The following is a 17,602-nucleotide window of genomic DNA, read 5'->3' on the forward strand; positions in this document are numbered from 1 at the left end:
GGCAAACAAAAGAACTTCCCCATTGCATTATTGACTTGGTTGACCTATTAAGAGAAGTAAGAATAACGTTAACAAAGGTAAAAAGTAATAGACATAAATATTATATGGTTTAAAATAGTTGTAAGTACCCCTTGAACTTGAAGCTTGGGACAAGATTGTTGCAAATCGAGCTCTTGAAGAGGGTTCAATCATTATGGACACAAAGGTTCGCTGCAAATAAAAAAATAGAAATCAGTATTATAAGAGAAAATATGATGAAATTGACATTTTTTCTATTACCTTCTGCTTCTTCCTTTTATCTGCACTTGCTGGATATTTTTTGCAAGACCTTTTGTTATGCCTCAAGACACTACAGACACTACACCTAAGTGTAGAGACCCTTTTAGATTTTGGCTCTTCATTTGGATCTCTCCTTCTTGATTTCGAAGGTCTGCCAACCTTGGGCTGCCTGTATGGTGGCCAAATATATTCATCACTGACCTCTGGCCAACTGGTCTTGTCGGGAACAAGGTGGACCATGTATGCATAAGTTTGCAGGTACATCAGAATTCTAAGCTTCAAATCAACAAAATGTTCATAGTTGGAAATGTTTTTGTGTAACAAACAGGCGATAACATGAACACAAGGAATTCCCGATAGTTGCCACATCCCACAATCACACAGTTGCTTACCCAAAACCAGAACATGAGTTTTACATGGGTTTACATTCTCATCATCTACTTCAAACTCATCAGATCTGCCTCAATCATCTCGTTTATCTTTCTGTGAACTACTGGTGGAAGAGGTGTAATCCACTTTGTACCAGCTTTCAATCTACATTGTAACCGCTTCATTACCCTACATTGGTAAAGTTCTAGTAGACTTAGTATAGGAAGTTTCCTGTCTTCACCAAGCCATGAGTTGAAGCACTCACTCATGTTGTTAGTTATGTGATCTGACTTTGCTGTTGTGTCAAACGCATGTCTGGACTATTGGTCTGGTTCATTTTCAAGTAACCATTTGTATGCACCCTCATCTACATCCTTGACACTTCCCATGGCCTTAATAAAATCTGGTCTATTTGTAGCCTTACTCATTGCCCAAAACAGTTTCCTCATGTGAACCCCAGGAAATTTTTTTCTGAAGCTTACGTACACATGCCGAGCACAAAATCGACTCCTTGCATTTGGCCACTTTGCTTCTAGTGCATTTAGAATACCCTTCTGCCTATCACTCATGAATGTAACATGCTCTAAATCACCCAAAAAATCATGCAATAGTCCAAGGAAGAAGCCCCATGAGTCATTATTCTCTGCCTCACAAACACATATTGTCAAAAGGAATATCCCACTGTTTGCATCCATAGAGACTGCCGATAGAAGTACCCAACCATAGTGACCTTTCAAATGACACCCATCAATTCCTATGAAATGCCTACGCCCCTCCAAAAAATCCTATTTTATGAGCAGCAAAACTTACAAAAAATCTCTTGAATCTAGGACTTTGTGGGACACTTTCTCTAATTGTAAGATTGTCTGGGTCTTCTTCTCTAACCAACCCAAGTTCTATCATGGATCCAGGGTTGGTGACTAGAAGAATGTGGTTGTACTTGAACAACCAGGCAAAAGACTCAACATGTTGTTTTTGGGTCATTCCGGTGGCCAACCTCCTAGCCCTATACAACTTCCTTATGTATCTCCAAAAACTGCACCTTTCCTAATTTAGCATCTAAGGGCTTAACACAACTCCCCTTGTGTGACCGAATGAATCCCTCCATCTTCTTAGCAATCCATGAGGCAAAGGCATTCGGGTTGTTATATACTCTAAGGCATGTGTGCCACAATTGTTTGTCAACCATTAAGGCTGCATATAGAAAGAATGGGCAACCCTCTTCTTTACACACTGCTTTGATCCTCTGCTTATCATTGTGCACCCTTCTCACTGCGAACCCTCTCTGAATTATGTAGTCCTTGAAAATTTCACTAAAATGGATTTTATTTCTAAAAACCTACCCCACCTCAAATTTAATTTTCCCATCTAGCCCATGCTGAAACTCACTTGCCTTCTTATGCCTACTCATCCTACTCACTACATCCTTATCCTCACTAGACCCCCCATGAAATCGTCACTTTTTTCTCATAATCAGACAGATGCCCCCCAGTTTCAGCCCTTACCTTTCCCTCATTATCACTAGTTTCAACCCTTTCCTCTCTCCCATCACCTCCATCATTATCACCAGCCTCACCATCAACATTCCCAATAGCACCAGCAAATCAATTACTGCTTTCATCCTCATTAGAGGTATCACTCCAATGGAAGTCATCGTCACAATACTCTTTGGGGGGAATTTCTGTTTGATTGTCATTAGGTTTAGTATGGTTGGGTTCTGGCAAAGGCTACAATGGTTCCACATGCTGTATAGGTAAAGCTTCGACATACAACCTAATGTCCTTTAACCCATCGGGCCCATATTGTTGAAAAAGAAATGCCACATCCTCATCACTATCTATTAAAAATTTCTCCCCCAACAATGGTAAAATAGATTCCACCCTAAACTTCTCATTAAGATTAAGTTGAACTGCCTTATTCTCTTCTGCAACACATTTTTTCATATCCTTTATCAATACTATGTAGCTAAATTCATTGGGGTCCACATTCTGCATCTCACAATCAATACCGAACAATTGAAATTTCAAATTAAATAGTTGTGGCTCCATCATGCAAATAAACTGGGCAAAATCAATAAACTAGAATTTATGTTTTATTAAGTAATGAAAAACATGCAAATAACAGTTACTTTAATTAAATTAAACCTTTTTTTATTATTGAATAATTAACTAAAATTTAACCTACTTTCAGATTTGCAGTGGGTTTTTAAATTAATTAATTAAGTTGATGAGAATATAATTCTATTCAGTATTCACTAAAAAACCTTCTAATTCCTCTAATGATCACTTTCAGATTTAACTACAGAAAGATTACATGAGATAAATTTCTACAATTCTACATATATTACTCATTAACCAATCAATTAACTGAAGAAAAAGGTATGAAAAAGCGTTATAGTGTACTAAAAATAGCATAAACCATCCTCAATTTATGTGTTTCTATCTCTACGTTATTAAGAACCATTAAACAAACTGTCTTCCTAAGATCATGGTTGTTGAAGGTTGCTTTGCCCTGTCCAATTGCCTTTTGAAGGCAATTGGACAGGGCAAAGGAACATACATGTTCTATAAGTCAAACCAGCCCCCTACGTTTTCAATTCTAACATATTATGAGAGGCATCAAATTGATAGAACAGCATCAAACTAATGCAAAGTTCTCCAACCAACTGCATTTCATTTCAGGAATCTGGATGTGCTCACCCATTGGCCTAGAATAATAAAATACCAACTAACAGAGAATATATTAAAAGAAAAGGAAGAGGATTATAATTACTTAAAAGAACTTCTAGTACCAACTTACTAAGGAAATTTGAAACCTACGCAAACCTCTTTGGGTACTTAAAACAAAAATATACAGCTGTGTACCAAAAATCTTCAGCTTAAGCTTAAAATACTAACTACTGTAAACAATCTACACACTTTTGTTTATCACTTAAAACAGCAAACATTATTAAGGTGCATAGTTCTGGAGCAATATTCATATACAAATAAAAAAAATATCATTATTCATAAATTACTTTGGACAAGCCACAGTGCAAAGGAAAACATAGACAATCATAAATACACATTCCACTACATATACTTATAGATAACTCCCCCCGATACTTTTACATTGCTCAATTACTTGCTAGACCCACAAACACTGAGATAGAGATTATGACCACCAAGAGTCCTTGGTCTAAAACCTAAATAAGTAAACAATGTGAAACAGTAAAGACATTGTAGCAAACAAAAAATGCCCATTACTACCACAAATCTATGATGCACAAAGTGCTCCTACATACAAGTACGGAAAATTCTCTTATATGTGATAACATATTTTATTCAAATAAAAAAAAAATTAATATTTATCCGAAGATTCTAAAGCACCTAGAACTATAACTTCCTGGTATAGTAGATTTTTCATATCAATGTTTTTTTCCGAATCAACTAAACTAATTTGAAATCATTGATCTTAACCAAACTAGACACAATTTACATAATTAAACCTTGCAAATATTAAATACATTAGAAAAAGAAAAAGAAAAAGAATAGCTGATTCACAAAGAACAGAAGTCTGTTACTGCACAATGAACTCAACAGACAACAAAATTTATCCAAAAGCTCAATCAAACTATAGAAACACAACTAAGTAAACAAAAAATGAAGACAAACATATTTGTGATACATGCAAAAGAAGTTCATTAAAACCCAGAAAAAAATCTACAAAATGCATGCATGAGATAAAATGATAAGCTCAAAAACACACAGAAAACATCATCTGTCATAAACCCATCAAACACCAAACAAAAAAATTACTTAGTTCAGTCATCCTCCACCGTTATCGTTACCCCACGATTCTCTCGTTCGGTTTTCGTTGTTCAGTCGTCGTCGTCATCGTCGTTGTTCAGTTTTGGTTTTCGTTGTTGTCGTCGTCGGCCTCAGTTCAATTTTTGTTGTTCAATCGTCGTCGTCGATCATGGTCTCCAAACAATGGTGTAGCTTCGTCGTTGTCGTCGTTGTTCAGTTTTCATTTTCGTTGCCGTCCTTGTCATCGTCAGCCTCAGTTCAGTTTTCATTGTTCAGTCGTCATCGTCGATGATGGTCTCCATGAAAGATGGATGCATGGAGAATCAAGCATATCATGCTATAACAAGTATAGTCATAGTTTAAAAAAAAAAAAAATTCAATCAAATTGAAATAAGTAAGATAGAACATGTTACCTTAGGTCCTTAGCAACCTTGGAGACTCTTAATTTCAAGAGAAATTAAGCAAAAGAGTATCCACACCAAGGGAAGAAGAGATTTGAGCAAGAGGGAGATTTAGGGTTCTTAGAGATTTTTCTCTACACAAAAATTCATATATCATTTNTAATAAAGTTATATGTATATTAATGATATGATAATGGTCCCATCATTTTCCCTTGAACTCAATATTATATGAATTTCATCCTTCAATTTTGAATAAATTGTAACATTAACAGTAAAAATTACTGTTGTGAAGGCCAAGTTGTGCACCAAAAATTTGACTTTTATATACAAAATGGACCAAGTGGCTGGTTCTGGCCCCGGTTTAAACATAAAACAAATCTACATCTTCCTCATAGCTATTCTTCCATCAATTCTCTTCGTTATCATCGTCCTAATTCACCAATCCCACGACTCTAAATGACATCAAGACTTGGAGGATATCAAATTATCAACAAAAATAAATAAATAAATAAATAAATAAAATCATGCCTGAATCTAGAGCAAACCTTCCCTTGAATGCTCTGGTGTATCTGACATCGTATGCCGATGATTGTAGCGCAGCTCCACCGGAGCACGGCAAAGTGGGCAATCGAAGTGAGAATAAAGCCACATATCTATACAAGGTGCATGAAATGAATGTTTGCATCTTGGCAGTTGTCTCACCTCCTCTCCTTCTTCAAATATTGATAAACAAACTGGGCATTCATACTCCCCACCTTCCTCTTCACCTCCCATGTTGATATTTATATCCTTCTTATACTTGAAACTCGACAAGAAGTTCCTGTTTATGTTTTCAAAACTCTGACTTGCCGTTGTAGCTTCTATATACCGGTTAGGTGTCTGCTCTGACCGGCTTTGACGACGCGTGCACCACTTTATTATGATAAGATTATATATCACAAGAACTAAAGCCGCCGTGCCCACCACCACTAGGCCGTAGTATAACATGGGCAGGTTTGATTTTGGAGGGTGAGACGGTGGTGGCGGTGCCGGTGGCGGTGGCTGTGGCGGAAGGTAGTCTCCTTGAATTTCTCTCATGTTAGTTGAGTGTTTGCGTATGCCGACGGCGAAGAATTTAGAAAGGAGAATCAAGGTTGGGTTGTGTATGGAGGTATTTGATGGAGAGAATTAATGTATTGGATGTGTTAAAAAAAACATTAAGTAGTTAATCTAAAAGACGTGGTGGTTACGCTGTCGTAGAAGGAAATTAAAATTTTGTTTTTTTTTGATAATTTATGGGCTCATCCTCAATAAAAAAAGACAAAAAAATGTACAATCAATATAGAGTGAACAAGGTTGGCAGGCAGCAGGGATTGATTGAATTCTAGATAAGAGCATTCTTTGTCTTTGTCTTCGTCTTCACTTCTAGTTATGGCTATCTCATTTTCTTTTCTCTTCTTTGTCTATATATATAAAATACGATACGATACGATATTTTCGGTGATGAGGCAACCAAGAAGAGAACTATGGGATCAAACATTATATTTCTGATAAGCACAGTTCTAGGAACCTAGATTTGTTTTTATTAACAACTCTTTCATGTTCATATGAAGAGTGTAATTAATATACGTGCCTACTTTTATCATGCAAAAGATTTCTTTTGAGAGCTACGTACTATAAATGCTACCCGGCTCGAATATCTGTATAATAAATGCGATGGAACAGACAACAAACATTTTCTCTCTCGATTTCTATCTAATAATGTGTTTTGATTTGAAGATTATTTTACAGTAATTATTTTTAATCAAATTTACCTAATTTTAAATGTTTTTACAGTTTAACCTTTTTTTTTTTTTTTTTGAACTTTTTAAAGCCGACCACCTATTTGTATTGATTCATTTTGTTTAGATTCTCATACCAAAATTCACGTATGCCAACGTGGTTCGTCCACAATAACAATCCAAGTTGGGTAGGCCACGGGCCACCATCTGGCCTCCTTGGACCTTGATCCACTAAGCGCCACAACACAAAATAATAATTTAATTTGGTTTTGGAAATCTAACCATTGCACATAACATAACCTATCTGCTTAAAGATTAAAACTTTAAATAGAAAATGAAACATCTATGCAATTTTAATTCTATACATACAGAGTTTAATGAAAGATATTGAATGACTGAAAATTAAAGAAATAAAAAGATTGAAAGGTATGAAGTAATAAACTGATAATCACATATTTAATTATTTTATATGAAAAAGAAAAAAGATTAATTAATGACTCATTTACTAATCAATATTTTATAACATGCTGGGTCTTTATGTTAAACATGATAATATGTAATAAGTCTCATGTTAACAGAGAAAATGCTTGGTACTAATTAAAATCATTACAAATTTTATTTTTTACATAAGTAGTTAACATTTTAATGATCTTTGAAAAGGATGACAATGTAATATTCACAACCCCAAGGGATTAGTTTGTGGTCAATAAAGTTTACTCCTTTCATTGATTTTCTGTATTCGAATTATCTTTCTTGGGTTCGAATCACTTTAGGGTCATTTATCACATTTGTGACTTATTTTGGAACATCGAGCAAGCTGCCCAGACACCTCAGTCATTAAAAAAAAAAAAAAATGTAACATTGTATATCAAAATGTGGAACAACCAAGTAATTGATCTAGGTAAAGGGGTTTCTTAGAGAGCAATCCATGCTACAAATCAATATTAATTTTTCAATTTAAAAAACTAATTTCATTTGATTAATTATTACCAGGGTGGAAAATCAAATACAAATAGGCAAATATGGGGTCCGTTTGTTTCAATATTCTTCCCCTATCATATTCATATCATTTCCAAAATACACATTTGTTTCCCTATTCTGAAAATACTATTATATTTTATTCAATTATTTTTTAAATCCCCTAAGTTTGTTAATTTAACTAAACACCACCCAAAAAAAGTTTAAAAATTGACAAAAACACCCCCACCACCCACATTTGCCAGATTCTGGCCACCATCGTCGGAAGGTTGCCGGAATTTGTCACAACAGCACACTACCAGTCAAAACTGGCCGGTAATACGCTGATTTGGCTTTTTTCGACCAGATCTGGCAGTCAACGACGACCAAGAGATGGTTGCCTTTGATGATCAACGACGGCCATATATTTGACCATCGCTGACAGCCAGATTTGACCATAGATCTGGCTTTTTGTGACTAGATCTGTGTTGGATCTGGTCGGAAAAGGCCAAATCGGCACACGACTAGCTAGATATGGCCAGTCGTGCGCCGTAACGCCAAAATCTGGCAGCTGTGGGTGGGTGGGGGTGTTTTTGTCATTTTACAAAATTTTTATATACTGGGGTATTTAGTTAAATTAGCAAACCTAGGGGTTTTTATTTATTTATTAATTTTTAAATTCTACCTTATAATAATCACCCAACTCTACCTATTAATAATATTTCAAAAATACTACTCAAAATACTAAAACAAACACACCCGATATCTTCTCTTAACACAATGCGCATGATTTTTTGAGTTAGAGAAAGAATTTCAATTTCCTATACAAAATGCAGGATTTCTCTTTCTATCTCCATCAGCAAAACTTATGCACTATTTCTATTTAAATTAATACTATTATATAATATACTCTAATTCATAACTTATAATTAGAATCCAACTTAAGAGCTAGAGTTAGTACATGAGTACCCATTGTTTAGTAGACAAGTTTATAGGAGAAAATTAATTAAAATACCATTTCAAGTTTGGAATGAATTAAATAGTCATAAAGTTTGAAACTCTTTACTAAATGACCATTTGCTTAAGTGATATGAGTTTATCGTTTAAGCGATATAGACTTATCTATAAACTTATCTCTTAAGCAATATGTGTTAAATCGCTTAAGCGATAAAGTTCATGACTATTTAATTTATTCCAAACTTAAGATGATGTTTTAATAGTCAACCCTAGTTTATAGTGCTTGAGTCCCCATAACTTATGACGAGTTTTGAATAAGATATACATGTTTGTGTGAAACTTAAAACAAACTCAAACAAATCTATAAACTTGTATAAGTCTAAATCCAAAATAATCAATAACACAGGAGCAACGAAGAAGAGAAAAAAATTATTATTATGTTATGTTTTGACTTTTTTTTGTATCCCATATGAAAAAAGTAAGCCTTAGATTTTCACTTGGTGGGCTATAAATAAACCATTACTTTGTCTTTTGTAATCATCCTAGAAATATTAATAAGTACATCTTTGAGTAAGCATTTGCTTCTCTTCCTTTTTTGACCCTGGCTTAGCCAACCAAGGTGGCCTTTTTGGCTAATCTCGCCATAGTGGGGTTTTTCTAACCTCACCACAATTGGCATCCGTGGTAAGGTTTCCAACCTCGCCAAGATTGAGTTTCTCGTGACGTCCTGGTGTCAGCTTGGTATCAGAGCCTTGGTTTCTTCTTCAAGTATTTTTTTCTCTTGTCTCACTTTTACTTTCAACTAGACATTATTTTAGCTTTCCGTTGCCTAGTCATTAGTTTATAGAACTTTGGTTTAGGACAGTGAGCAGCTATTTAATTCATATGCATGTTTAGGAAAATTCTGTGAACAAGATAATAAGAGTCTAAGGAAAGTGAGTCTTAAGTGGGACTGCTTGGGACCCCTCTACTTTCCAGGGAATTTTTTTGGTGTGCATTGAACCATAGTAGCACTTACTACTATACAAAATTTTTGTGAATTATTTGACTTTTCTACCTCATCACCCCTACACCACAAAATGCCACCAAAACTCCAAAATCGTTGGAGAATTGTTCGAGATATTGAAATAAAGGAATTACAAAACCAAATTAAAGAATTACAAAAACAACTTGCAAGATAGGGAGCCACATGAGACAAAGGTCCAGATGAAGAAATCGGTAACAGCTCCAACAGTGAATCCATTTGGTGAAGACTCTTCATCTCAAGATGAATCACCTTGGTTCCATCCAAGGGGCCGAGCCAGTGAATTGGGGATTTCAAGTTTCAAAGTAAACATTCCTAAGTTTGAGGGAAGACTTCAACCAGATGATTTTATTGACTGGTTACATTATGGAAATAATTTTTAAGCTTTAAGATGTTCCTGATGAGAAGTGTGTAAAGCTGGTTGCAATAAAATTGAAGAAGCATGCATCTATTTGGTGGGAGAATCCGAAACAGCAGCAACAAAGAAAAGTCATCAGAAAATCAGATCATGGGAGAAAATGCGTCGAGAACTCAACGTAAGTTTCTTTTAGCATATTATCGATAAGACACTTTTCTTCAATTTCATAATTTAAGACAGAGAACTATGTTGGTAAAAGATTATACGATAGAGTTTGAGTAACTTCTTCTGAAGTGCAATATCCATAAACCTGAAGAGCAAACTATCGCTCATTATCTTGGAGGTCTTAATGTGAAGATTGCAGATGTCATACAATTACAATCATATTGGAGTCTGATTGATGTTATCCAATTGGCAATCAAGGCTGAGAAGCAGCTTACATGAAAGAGCACTATAAATTCCACTAGATAGAGGGAGACTGCAACAAGTCGTGGGAAACAAAGCTCAACACCCCTTTCAAATCCTAAAGTAAACTCTTTCAAGTTTCTTTACATAATGATAAAGAGGGTGGTTCTAGTCATACTCCTAATGTCACTTTAAGAAAATGTTTCAAGTGTTAAGGTTTTGGGCATACTGCTTCTGATTGTCCAAATTGAATAATTGTTTCACTTGTAGAGGATCATGTTAAAGAGGATACGATAGGTAAAATAGTAGTGCTTGATGAAGACAGAATATAAGAAGTACATGTTCATAATGGAGATTTTTTTGTGGTACGCCGCAATCTTAGCACCGTTATGATGACCTTAGATGAAAGTTGGCTTCATCACAATATTTTCCATACAAGGTGCATGTCCAAAAGGAAGGTTTGTAATGTCATTATTGATAGTGGTAGTTTTGAAAATGTTGTTGCCAGTTATATGGCGCAAAAATTGAAGCTTCCAATCGTAGCACATCCTCATCCTTATAAACTGCAATGGTTGAGGAAAGGAAATGAAGTCAAGGTCTCCAAACATTGTTGTGCTCAATTTTTCATTGGGGATAAGTATCAAGACGAAGTTTGGTGTGACATTATTCCGATAGATGCTTTCCACTTATTATTGGGACGCTCATAGCAGTATGATCGTCTTCATGATGGATATAAGAACACGTACTTTTTTCTACTAACATGGTTCTCTATCTTAAATTATGAAATTGAAGAAAAATGTCTTGCTGATAATGTGCTGGAAGAAACTTACGTTTGAGTTCTCGATGCATCTTTTCCCATGATCTGATCTTTTGACGACTTTCTCTTTCTCGTTGTCGTTTCAGATTTTCCCACTAGATAGATGCATACTTCTTCAATTTTATAGCAACCAATTTTACATGCTTCTCATCAGGAACGTCTTGAAGCTCAAAAATTCTTCCTATAGTGTGTAACCAGTTAATAAAATCATCTAGTTGAAATCTTCCCTCAAACTCAGGAATTTCTACTTTGAAACTTGAAATCCCCAATTCACTGGCTTGACCTTCAAACGGAACCTAGGTGATCATCTTGAGATGAAGAGTCTTCACCAAATGGATTAGTGCCCTCACCTTCACTGTTGGACTTGTTACCGATTTCTTCATTTAGATCTTGGTCTCGTGTGGCTCATTGTCTTTCAAGTTGTTCTTGTAATTCTCTGATTTGGTTTCGTAATTCTAGTATCAGAGCTCTTCATGATGGATACAAGAACACATATTCTTTCAACAAGGATGGGGTAAGGGTAATATTGACCCCAATGAAACCAAAAAATCGTTTGAAGAAATTAGAGGAGCCTATAGCATTTATTACGAGATCTAATCTTGATAAAGCTTGTCAGGAAATAAACCCGGTGTGCTTATTACTATTGTGTGAAGAAAATGAAATGTCTTTAGCCTTACCTGAGAAAGTCAAGCACTTATTTCAAGAATTCTCTGATGTTGTGCCAGATGAAATAGCTCATGGTTTGCCACCAAAGCGAGATATTCAACATGCTATTTATTTCATTCTTAGTTTTGTCATTCCAAATAAACCAGAGTACCGCATGAGTCCTAAAGAACATGAAGAGACGCCAAGTTAAGCAGCTTTTAGAGAAAGACCTAGTAAGAGAAAGTGTTAGTCCATGTGCAATCCCTGTTTTACTAGTTCCAAAGAAAGATAGGACTTGACACATGTGCATCGATAATTGCGATGTGAACAAACTATCAAGTATCATTTCCCTATTCCTCAACTTGATGACTTACTGGATTAATTGCATGGATCCACCATTTTTTCCAAGACCTACGAAGTGGCTATCATCAAATTCGAGTGCGGGTTAGGGATGAATGAAAGACTACATTCAAAACTCGTGATGGGCTATATGAATGGACAATCATGCCTTTTGGCCTCTCCAATGCACCCAACACCTTTATGCGCCTCATGAATCAGGTTTTTTTGCCCTTTCATTGGACAGTTTGTTGTGGTATATTTCGATGATATCTTGGTATATAGTCAAACCCCTGAAGACCATTTGGAGTATTTACAATAGATCTTTAAAGTGTTTAGGGAGCAAATACTCTTTGTCAACTTGAAGAAATGTGGGTTCCTTACAAACAAAGTTGTCTTTCTAGGATATGTTGTTTTTGGCCAAGGAATTGAAGTGGACTAGAGCAAAGTTGAAGCTATTATCAGTTGGCTCACTTTGAAAACCCTTCATGATGTGCGAAGCTTTTATGGGTTGGCCTATTTTTATCGACGCTTTATTGGAAATTTCAACTTTATTGGCGCTCCACTCACTGAATGCCTAAAGAAAATAGTTTTACGTGGAATACCAAGGCACAATAGAGCTTTGAAGAATTGAAAGAAATGTGAGCTAAGGCTCATATGCTTGCCCTACCTAACTTCGATATAGTGTTTGAAGTTGATTATGATGCCTCTAATGTCGGTATTGGTGCTATACTTTCTCAAGAAGGGTGACCAATTGCATTCTTCAGTGAGAAACTTAATGATGCAAAGTTGAAGTACTTTACCTATGATAAAGAATTTTACACCATTGTTTAGGCCTTAAACCACTGGAGCCACTACTTGTGTCAAAAGAATTCATCTTATATTCCGATCATGAAGCCCTCAAGCATCTCAACTCCCAATAGAAACTCAACCGCCGTCATGCAGATTGGAGTGAGTTTCTTCAAGCCTTTCCATTTCTTCTCAAACACAAATTAGGTGTGCAAAATAAGGTAGCCATGCCTTAAGTCGCTGTCATGTTTTACTTTCCACCTTATAGTCGAAGATTGTTGGTTTTGAAGTTGTGAAAAATTATATGAAGAAGATCCTGACTTGGTAACATCTGGAAGTCTAGTTCTTTGCAGCCTTGCTAGCAATTTCATCACCAAGATGAGTATCTTTTCAAGGGCAACCAACTATGCATTCCTTAGTGTTCTCTACACCAGTGTATCCTTTGAGAAACTCCTAATGGAGGATTAGTTGGACACTTTGGTAGAGACAAAACCTTAGCTCTTGTGAACGCACAAATCTATTGGCCCAAGATGGAACGAGATGTTATCCACCACATTTGAATGTATTGTATTTGCCACATTGCCAATCTTGGAAATCAAAACACTGGTACATATAAACCCTTACTTGAATCTCCTTGGGAAGATGTGAGCATGGATTTTATTATGGGTTTGCCAAGAACACAAAGGCAAAAAGACGCTGTGATGGTAGTCGTCAATAGATTTTCTAAAATAGCTCATTTTGTGCCATGTTACAAAACTGATAGTGCTTCTCACATTGCTGATTTATACTTCAAAGAGATTGTGTGTAATACCCAAAATATCAAAAGTATGTTCCTAACTCAAAATAGTCCTTTAGATGTTAATTTTATGTTAAAAAGCATAAAATCTAACTAAGGGCAAAATAGTCAATTCATTTGGAACGGTATGAATCAATTATCCATAGAGAGGCTTAGGGGCAAAATGATTATTTTTCCTATGGATAAGCATTGAAAAAGTCAAGGATGAGTAGGCTTCATTGCATTTAATGGCATTAATTAAGTAATAATTATGTCTAGTGTGAAATGACCAAAATGCCCTTATATGAAGAATTAAGGACTTATGAGTTATACAATTAAAATAATTGGGCCAATTGCATAATTTTGGAAAATAAATGAAATATTTTCCTATAAATGAGATGAAATTCGTTCAAGCCAAAGGAGAGAGCCTTTCTTCAACATTTCTTCCATTTTCTCTCAAATCTTCCATGAAACAAGCTTTCTTTCTCTAGGTTTTCAAGGAGTTTTGCATAATTTTTCAAGGAGAACAAGATAGGAGCCTTGGATCTTCAATTAGAAGGGTTTAAGGTAAGGATTAAAAACTTTAGTTTTGATGTGATTTGAAGATTTGAAGTAGATGTTGAGGTATAATGTTATATATGTAGGATTAAGGTGTAAAAGAAGTCAAAGGCAAAGGATTTGTTGGAGGAAGTCTTTAAAAAGGTAAGGAAGAACCTCCCATGACTTTAGGGTTTATGCTAGGGTTTGTAGATTTTTATGAAACCTTAAATTAAAGCTTTAAGGCATAGAATTAGTTGATGGCAAGTGTAGTTGAACTCATTTATTCTACTTATTGCCTTGAATTCATTATACATGAAGTTAGTGCGTCTTTATGTTTTGAGTTTATGTTTGATTGAAGAAAATGAGTGTGGATACTGATGTGGCAAAAATTGTAGTATTGGAGGCCACATGGTGTTGAATGGTTGCTATTAGAAGTGTTGATGGTTGTTTGCAATAGCTTACATGTTATAACAATAATGATGATTATGGAATGAGATTTTACACTTTCTTTAAGATGTTAAAGACATTAAGGGGAGGTTTATTTGATCCATAAGTTAACCTATTGGTTATTTAATAGGAATTGATGTGGCATAGTTAATGAAAATTCGATTTAGTGAGCTTGGGGTTTTGTTAACCCTGCTCAGATTTTGACCATAACTTGAGTTATAAAAATCAAAATGAGATTCTTGAAGCATTAGAAAGCTAAGACACAGACCTGTAACTTTTATGTTTATACCAGGAGCCAATTCGTTTGAAAAATAGATGGAAAGGGCCTGAAGTATAAACTGGTTATTGAAGTTTAGGGTTTCCATGATCAATTATTATGATTATGAATTGAATTAATGTATTATTGTATTATGCCATGTACCAATGTTTACCCATTAGTTTGATGATCTTTGAAAGATATACATGGTCATGATGTCATGCATGATTAATGTTATGAAATGGCATGAAGATGCAATGTAATTCATGTTTTAAGATGATGTATGTGAGCAGAGAGTATGTAAATGGTTGATAATCCATAGATGAATTAAAAGTATTAAGCTCACCAAAATATGTATTTACATGCCATAAGTTAGAGATGCAAATAGACATGATAGAGATGCATATAGACATGATGGAAAACCGTAAGCTATCCTCGTATATCGGTTGAGGAAAGATGATTATACGCTTTAGATGCTAAAACCGGCAAGCACGCCTCCCGTGATATGAGCTCTAGATGAAATTTGAGGCTAGTGATAGAAGTGCTTAAGATGCTAAGAAAGGTCCGATCGCTAGACGTTAAATGTTTCATATGCATTTAGTTGCATTACATGAGTTATGATGTTATTTACATCATGAGATGATTTATACTCATGTGATGATTTTAGATGTTATGCATGACATGTGATGGTGTGTACTATGTTTACAACTTATTTGTATGTGTACACATTGATGTTTATCTAGCCATGGGATAAAATGATAAAAAGCATATGAATTAGTAATAAAGGGGAAGTATCCCTAGATGTAAAAGATAAGTGATGTGTATAAATATGTTTAATAAAGATCAAATAGGATCATTCCTTACGGGCGATTAGCGCTCACCCTTTCATTTTGTGATTGCTTTGCAGGTAGACTAGAAGCGAGGGATCTAGAGACGGGACTACACGTGGGGGAGATGATTTATTGCCATCCGATGTTTTTATCTTGATGTAAATAATGTAAATGATAATATTGTAAAATACCTTTGGAAGCTTCCACCCTATAAATATGTTTTGATTGTATAATTTCTTAAAGTTTGTAAATTATAAGTTTGGATCCTGCGTGACATTTATATGCATGTTTTGGATATTTTTATTATTATCCTTACACAGATTTTTCTAAATACAACTCGTTCTCCAGACATGTATCCGCGGTTCTCATTGAGGGATATTCAGAGGATACCTGACTAAAGGGGTTTACATTGTGTGTCTTCATGGAATTCCAAAAAAATCACATCGAATCAAGATGTCAAGTTCATGGGTCATTTTTGGTGGACTTTGATGGAGAAAACACGCTTACAGTTTAGCTCAGCAAACCACCACTAGACCGATGGCCAAACTATATAGTCAACAAAAGTTTGGAAATCTATTGGAAGCTTTGGGGAAACCATATTGCCAATGGATCTTGTATTAGCACAATGATTCTCTTACAATATCTGTAAGCCAAACCGCAAGAATGTCCCTTTGAAGTAGTATGTGAAAAACCCCTCTTAGTCCTTTTGATCTTCATCATTACCCTTACTTGTGAATTCAGTGCTGATGCTGTTAGCATTCCAAACAGATCAAGAAGCTTCATGAAGAGTTCGAGGTAGATTCTTTGTCAGAATGCTAAGTATCAACAAACAAGCCAACAAGCAAAAGACCGCTAAATCAAGGAAGAAGACTTATTGATTCATCTAAGGAAGACGTTCCCTAAGTCTCAACGAAGTTGCTCCTCAAGCTGAGGACCATTCCGAATTTTGAACGTATAATGATAATGCTTACAAGATTGAGCTCCTGGAAATTATGGAATTTCTACTATTTCAATGTTGTGATTTGTCTTTTTACTACGAAGAACATGATGAAATGTGGAACTTGACGGCGAGTCTCTTCCATCCCGAAAGAATGACGCAGGAGCAAAGAAAAGAGGAAAAAAAAAATTATTAATGTTATTTTTTGACTTTTGTTTTTGTCTCACATAGAAAAAAAGCCTTGGTTTTTCACAGTTTGTTGCTATAAATAAAGCCTTGCTTTATCCCTTGTAATCATCCATTATTATTATCAAAATATTTGAGTTAAAGCACTTGCTTTTCTCTTCTTCTTTGAGGTTTCTTTTAGTTATCCTTGGCTTAGCCAACCAAGGTGGGCTTTTTGGCTATTCTTGCCATAGTGAGGTTTATTCTAACCTCATCATAATTGGCATCCATAGTGGGGTTTTCAACCTCGCCAAAATTGGGGTTCTCGCGACGTCCCGGTGTCAGAATCCCAGTCAGAGCCTTCGTGAAGATATCTCCCAATTGTTCTCCAGTCTTCACGTACCCCGTGGAAATTAGACCTTGCTGTAGTTTCTCACGAACGAAATGGCAATTGATCTCAATGTGTTTCATTCGTTCATGAAACACTGGATTAGATGCAATATGAAGAGCCGCTTGGTTATCACACCATAATTTTTCTGATACTGAAGTTTCAAGGCCTATTTCAGTCAGGAGCTGATATATCCACATTATTTCACAAACAGCTTGTGCCATAACCCTATATTCCGACTCTGCACTTGATCGTGAGACGACATTTGGCTTCTTGCTCTTCCATGATATTAAATTTCCTCCGACAAAGACACAATAGCATGATGTGGATCTTCTATCTACCTTGGAACTTGCCCAATCGGCATCTGAGAAACATTCAA

General features: G+C 35.5%; 1 protein-coding gene across 1 annotated transcript; it reads right to left on the reverse strand.

Moving 5' to 3' along the window:
* Positions 1-5,371: 5,371 nt before the first annotated feature.
* On the reverse strand, positions 5,372-5,914 carry LOC116129784 (RING-H2 finger protein ATL52-like). The gene has a single exon (XM_031415518.1). It carries the CDS (start codon positions 5,912-5,914, stop codon positions 5,372-5,374), a length of 543 nt encoding a protein of 180 aa, XP_031271378.1.
* Between the last annotated feature and the right edge of the window lie 11,688 nt (positions 5,915-17,602).

Source organism: Pistacia vera, unplaced genomic scaffold, assembly GCF_008641045.1.
Source record: "Pistacia vera cultivar Batoury unplaced genomic scaffold, PisVer_v2 Contig214, whole genome shotgun sequence".
Classification (NCBI taxonomy): Eukaryota; Viridiplantae; Streptophyta; class Magnoliopsida; order Sapindales; family Anacardiaceae; genus Pistacia; species Pistacia vera.